A 7,111-nucleotide genomic window follows, 5' to 3' on the forward strand; every position below is an offset into this window, starting at 1 on the left:
TCGACTATGGATGGCCACAAGCCACCAATTTTGGCCAGTTCGTGAACTGAAGAACTGAAATGAACTACCGTGAATATTGACACAATTCATTGTGGCTCATGATGATTTGTAAAGATCAGAAAGTTGGGATTTATTTCTGCTTTCTGCTCTAAATGAAAAAGAGCTGAATGGCTTGGAGCTTCCCACTGCTCAGCTGCTTGGTTTAAAAGGCTCAGAGCCATTTAAATACTGCTTTCCAGTCCCCACAAAAAGTCACGGGGAGCAAAAAGCAGGATTTAAATGAAAGTGATGAAGTGCTGTCACCTCAACCCCACCTCAGGCTCCCTGGTATAGCCTCTTTAAACAGGTTGCATGAGGGAACCTGAGACACCTGGGCCAGTAGCAAGAGCCTTATCCACATCAGTCCAGCTGTTTTGGGTTCACTTGTGTATCTCATTTGAAGGGGCTATGGCAGGGAGCTAGAGGTAGCTGAGCCAACACAGAAGTCTCTCCCCAGCAGCTCATCTTCCTGGGCAAGCAGAAAAACAGGGATGAAGTGCCTCCCTGGGGGCACTTCACCCCCACCTTTTACTGCCCGTGGCTTACCACAGCTACCATATAAGAAGGGATTAAAGCCTTCCAAGAGGTACTTCATCCCCTCCTTTCTGCTCACTGCAGTAGTTTGCTAGGCACTTCAACCCTTTCTTTTTGCTAACAGAGAAACAGAAATAGAAGTACGAAAATAAATAAAGCCCTGGCCAGCAGAAAGGAGGGGTTGAAAAGAGCCACTTCACCCCATATTTAATCCTCTGGTTTTCTACTCACACACTTCAAAGTGGCAGGGAACAGAACTGGAGTGTCTCTTTGTTGTTTAAACCCCTGCTTTCTGCTGTCCTTGCTTTTGCTGGGAGCAGAAAGCAGGGTTTTAAACCTTAGATGGCCCATGAATCTATACAAATGTTTTGGTTCAGGAACCATGAACTGAATCACAAATGTGGCTCATGCCCATCCCTAGTAGCAACATTAGTAAACTAATGTTTTAATATGAGCAACAGAAGTCCATGAGACTCAGACCAAGGACTCTGTGATTGTTTGTGATTGTTTTCACAAGAATAAAAAGCTTGGCCCGTGTGAGACAGCAGAGCTGAAGGATACAACAGTGAAGAATTGCAGAAGCCCCAGCAGCAGCGGTATAATCCTTTGCCAAAATGACTTCAGAATCTACTCCTCAGCTTCATGTTTCTTACAGATGAGAGACATAGATGTAAATGGCTTGAAATAATTTAATGATGCAAGATTGTTTGATTAGAAGGAAAATGAGAAAATCACACTAGCCATGTTGCATGTGTTTGCTTTGTAAAGAATTTGTGTAAATACATGAATGCTACACAGCCTTCTGACGCCAAATCTTTCTGCTTCAGTTCGCAGCCCATCTCGTGAAAATCAAATATCCAAGGGTTTGCATTTTAGATGGCGGCATAAACAAGCTCAAGCCGACGGGTCTGCTGACAGTTCCTTCTCCACAAATATGAGGATATGTTAAATATCCTGAGAGCCTGAGGTGTCTATCAGCTGTGTGAGAAAACTGTAAAGTTGTTATGGCACGTGTGTCAATAAAAGCAACAGATCACTGGAGCCTTTCCATGCAAGTTTTTCAGGAGATTTATTTTTATTTTACCTCTTTTTGGCATGGAGCTCCAATACTTGTGTGATAAAAATGTCACTATTTGTTCAATGGAAATGTGAACCTTTAGACTATGTGGTTTCAGCCTACCAACAATCATCCAGTCATGTTTTGTCTGTCTAGCACTTCAGTGGTAATACTAATTTGGGGTCAATCAAATCTGTATTTTCAAAGTATTATGGGGAATTGCACAACTTATTTCAAAGGTAATGTCTTGTTAAACAAATGCTGAAAATAATGGGACATAACCTTCACTTGTTTATGCAGGTAGTATTGAATTACTCTGTTTACTGATCTATTTCTGGACACAGCAATATTATTAATTTGAGAGGGAAAAACAAACTGGAAGTTTAGTTTCAAAGTATGCTCTCCAAACGTTTCTTAAAAATCTGTTTGTGTATCCTTTTATAACTCCTTGGAGTTCCAGTAGTTGCCATAGAAGAGCCTTAATTCCATCCATGTAATTCAATATGACACATTCTGAGATTTGAGGGATGTATTTTTTGCAAGAATAGACCTTCTGTCCTTAACTGAAATATGTGGATTGTCAGCATTTGAAACGGGCATCACTGGCATGTTGACAAAGGAGATGGGAAGTATGGAAAATATTTTGATCTCACTGTGAAATTGCCTGCACTTTCAGCAACAACAAGTTGAGTTTATGAATGAATGGATTTTTTGAATGGATAATTAAGTTTAGTAAATATTAAACTACTTATCAATAAAAAGTAAACACCTGAATTTCAAAATATTAGTATATATTAGGAAAATTAACTATTCTTTGATTTGTCTGTATATTCAGGTTCATAGAATAAAATAGCTAACCATGTTCACTAACCTGACACCCAAAAAAGCATTTCATTTTGTACTGTTATTTGTAATGGTGTTGACATTAAAGCATAATTTTTGTGAGCTGAAGTTTCTCCCTAGCTATGTCATTTCCATCAGTGTTTAAAGGAACACTTTCATGCTTATAATTTTAGGGGTAATGAAAAACTGTGCTATTAGCACAATTTTTCAATATTATGAGAAGAAGTTGTTTCTTATATGCTGCTTTTCTCTACCAGGAGTCTCAAAGAGGCTTACAATCACCTTCGCTTTCCTCTCCCCTCAACAGGCACCCTGTGAGGTAGGTGAGGCTAAGAAAGCCCTGATATTACTGCTTAGTCAGAACAGCTTTATCAATGCTGTGGCGAGCCCAATGTCACCCAGCTGACTGCACGTGGAGGAGAAGCGGGGAATCAAACCTGGTTTGCAAGATTAGAAGTCAGTGCTCCTAATTACTACAACAAGCTGACTGTTATTAATACTTGCATCAAAAAGAATTGTTAAAAGGAAATGTTCAGTTGACAGAAGTCTAAATGTGAAAAATTAGCAAAAAAAAAAAACCTCAAGTATTGAAACGATACAAAAGGAGTTGCCTGATTTATTGTGTCTTTTTGTTAAAAATTGCAAACAGACCACTATTCAGTATGTTTATGATTTTCCGTATGCTACATTGCATCTTTACTTTCAAATTAAAATGTTAGCTAAAGTCAAATCATATGTTGTTCCTAGGGGTCCCAAGGTCCTTTCACTCATCCATCTCAAGCAACTGGGAAATTCAAAGGTAGTATAAAAGTAGACACACTTTGTCCAAGGGTGCAAGAGGACTCTGCCTCTTTTGAGACCCAGGCAGGCTGAGGTGTAAGGATGACGCAAGTGTTCTCAGACAGCAACGAATCACATGGGAAGGGATTTTGTTAGGCTAAGCTATAGGCCATTTACTTTTCCTGTTGGGTCCAAAGTTAACATCAGCCAAGGCCAGCCTCAGCATTTTTATCCACCCTGAGCTCCATAGGAAGGGTGGGATATAAAAATAAAGTTTGTTTGTTTATTTATGTATTCATTCATTCATTTATATCCTGATGTGGGACAGCTGCTAAAGTTCAGGGCTCCTGGTAGAGCTTACTACTTCTGACCATACACACACATACCTCATCTACCATCTGGAATTCTAGCTCACCTTGTTCCTAGTTGCCCAGCATCATTGTGGAAAGGTATATGGTACACAGTGGCAGTGTTACTGGCAGCAGCACTCCCAGATGCATGCATCAGCCAGTACTTTTGGGGGCAAGATGTTCAGGTGAATTCTACTGAGGCCTGGGGGGGGTAGTCTTTTGCCGAGGGATGTCGCCTCTGCCGCCTGACCCCCTGCTCCACTTGCTTTCCCACTGGTGCCCCTGACTTCCTGCCGCCCACTTGGGGGCGCTGCCAGCAGCAGCTGCGCAGTGCCACGGCAAAGGTGAGCCCTAGCCATGGCGGCCACTGGAGAGCACCAAAGGTGAGCCAGCAGCAGAGTGGTAGGGCAACCCCCGAGGCAGCAGCTGGGGAGGATGACGAGGAGGAGCCATGGCCCAGTACCAACTGATCCACGGACCGGTCCCAGTACCAACTGACCCCCGGACCGGGGGTTGGAGACTGCTGAAGTAGACAACTGAGCAAGGGCAGTGCAAGAGCTTATGAGTGGCAGAAGAAGGGTCATACTGGTGAAAGGAGTAAAGGTATGAGAGGGGGCCTGGTGGTTTACAGATGAAGCCCCTGAGCACTGTTTGCCCAGGGCCAATCAAAACCAGCAAATTCCCTTCGTTAGCTATTTACAGGAAGCAAACGGAGACAACGCCATAACTAGTACACTTTTTTGCAAGAGTGGAATAAAGACCCTCTGTTATTCCTATTTTGTTACTGATCTTGCCCCTATCCTATCAGCTCAGGATGAAGAACAATAAGGTATGTGATGCCTACAAATTAAACTCAACATATGAAACTAAGTGGAATTTTGTCACAAGATATTCCGTCACAGAGTTCCTCCAAGGTAAACAAGTGACACTTGTGGTAGTAGGGGGGAAATAATAATAAACATGTTTGGCATCATCTACATGGCCAAGGGACTGCTCCACATTCTATCACCTGATATCTTTAACTGCCATTTTTTTTCTTGAACAGAGTAATTATTCTGGAAAAGAAAAGAAAAAAAAAACTGGGAAGGCCCTTCAGGTATTACAAACTGTGATTCAAAGGACAGGTTTTTTTGCACTGAATATGTATTTACCTGGCAGCAATCACGGTAAACTGACTCCAGTGTGAGTCACAGCTCCACCTTTTCTCAGGCACCTCTGTAGGGAGAAATTTTATCTTGTTTCTGGATTTAGAACATAAGTCTGGCGCCAGCGAGCACAAAAGTAACACAATAAATCTTTCTTCTGCTGGATAATTGTTAATATTAGCTACAATAACAAACCTGTCAGTATCTGGGGATTCGAGGGCACCGTGCATTGTAGAACCCGAGGAATTAGGGAAGGTTTAACTTTCTCACCTTCTGATTACAAGGCTTGCTTTGCCTCATTCCCACCCTTTAAATGCTCCAGTTAATCCTCTGGAGTCTTTAATGATGCCGTTCGTTTTCTGGCACTTCTTGAGAAAATGTTAATGTAGTTTGTATAAAATTTAGCTCCTGAACGATAACAGAGGGTTTGTATAAGAATTTCAATTTTTCAGCCCAGTGAGGACTGTGAGATTTCAGGAAGCTAGCATGGTGGCTGAATGAGGGCCTTATTTAGAATGCAAGCAATTATGCCCATTGTGTGAAAAAAAATTCATTGGGTTCTGGCAAACTGTTTGGGGATAGAATCTGAGCCAGCAAGAAGCTTAAGGGGGAAGCCATTGTCCAGTAAAGCCCGTTGTGCAAAAAAATAGAACAGGCTCTAGAATACTATTGATGCTCGGGATAAAGGTGGACACATAAACATTCTACACTTAAAAGCAAAGAAATTAAATCCTTCCCTTAATATATAGCACAATTCTATCTTGCCCTTCCTCCAAGACTGCTCAGCCAGCTTCAGGACAAAGGATCTGAACCCGCTTCTCTAGAAAAGGCTTACTTATCCATGGAGTAGGACAAGACATGTGATTTGTTCCCATGGGACAACTGAGATGGTTCAGACATCACAAGACCTTTAAAAGAGTGGCAGGCTCATGATGGCCTTGCTTGGGAATAGGGTTGCCAATTTCAGGTTGGGGGTGGAGCCAGGGGAAGGCAAGGACCTCAAAAAGTTATAACAACAGACAGTCGTCCTCTCTCAGCCTAATCCACCTCATAGGGTTGTAAGGACAAGTCAGGAAGTACAAACCCCTGAATTCTTTGGTGTAAAGGGATCCAGTCTCAACATTATGAGACTACATTAAATTAATTAATGTTCTTCCCATGTGAACTTGGCTGGGGTATTCTCAGTCATTTTTCATAATCTTCTTCCCTCTAATAAAACTTGGTTTGTGGCCATGACAACACAGTCCTTAAAAGTGGAGGTGATTGGCCTTGATTGCAGGCTGTTACATCAATAGGAAAAAGGCAGTCTGAGGCATCTGCCCAGCAATCACTGACAAACCCATGCTGTCTACAAGGGCACATGCTGGCTTCTTACTTCCCTCTCCCCCACTCAATTCCTCACACTCATGTGCACTTGGGTCAGTTCTCACAGCTGAGTCTCCTGCCCTCTTCGAGGAGGAGGAGGCTGTCATGTCTGGGCGGCAAAGGTAATTCAGAAATGCACAAATTCACTTGGATCCCCCCCTTTTGCCACCCTATGAATAATACACACCAGCTTGTGGCCTTCCCGGGGGCCCATCTCCCAGCACTGGTCCATGGCTCTCCCTCGAGGGACCTAAGAAAAATCTGTAATTGAGCCCGACAGTGCTGGTCCTGTCATGCTCCCCCTTGTTGTTGGTAGCCATGGGACTGGGAGCAAAGACAGCAATGGCAGGAAAGGGAGAAAGAAGCACAGAAGAAGAAACTGCCACCAGTGAGGAAGGAGCAGGACATGCCAAGTAGGGAGGCCAAGCTGAGGATGGCATTGGCAGGCAGCAGTGCTGCTATGGCGGCAGCAGCTTCCTTGTGTGGTCTGCAGGCACAGTCTGACACTGTGGGACATTCCAGGCTGGGAGGCCTAGTCAAGGCCAGTGATGTTGGGCAACACCACTGCTTCAGCAAGATGGAGCACTTGTTGCTGGAAACTGCAGACCCTTTGCCTGGCTCCAGTGATGTCAGCAGTCACCATCTTTTTAAAAAGAACCCTATGCTGTACTAAGAGTGAGGGGCTCTTGCATTACCACACAGTACTGCGGTAGGGAAACACTCAGCAGGAGAGAAACAGTAGAAATCCTTTCCGCAAAGATCTGTGAACTTTTTGCTTAAGAGGTGTTGCTCGGGCATACTAATGAATTACTATCTGGAGTGGAAACAAAGAAGCCATGAGCAGCTCTGGCAAGATCCGTGAACAGTCAGGAAAAGCAAAAGGTGCACAAAGAAAGAAAAGTGATGTAGAACAATGCTGTTATCAGGGGGTCTGCAAGAGTTCACAAAGAATACGCCTTTTGGTAAGACGATGCTTAGGCAGATTCCAGTGAACCCGG

General features: G+C 43.3%; 1 protein-coding gene across 2 annotated transcripts in view; it reads left to right on the top strand.

Annotated features, from left to right (window-relative positions):
* Nucleotides 1-2,581, top strand: part of TBCK (TBC1 domain containing kinase) — a 94,241-nt gene extending 91,660 nt beyond the window's left edge. For both annotated transcript variants that reach the window (XM_077300680.1, XM_077300681.1), the window contains one exon: nucleotides 1,401-2,581. In XM_077300680.1, the coding sequence (XP_077156795.1) occupies nucleotides 1,401-1,511 (111 nt within the window). In that variant the 3' untranslated portion in view covers nucleotides 1,512-2,581. The remainder of the gene's footprint in view (nucleotides 1-1,400) is intronic.
* Nucleotides 2,582-7,111: the final 4,530 nt, after the last annotated feature.

Source organism: Paroedura picta, chromosome 10 (assembly GCF_049243985.1).
Source record: "Paroedura picta isolate Pp20150507F chromosome 10, Ppicta_v3.0, whole genome shotgun sequence".
NCBI classification, from domain to species: Eukaryota; Metazoa; Chordata; class Lepidosauria; order Squamata; family Gekkonidae; genus Paroedura; species Paroedura picta.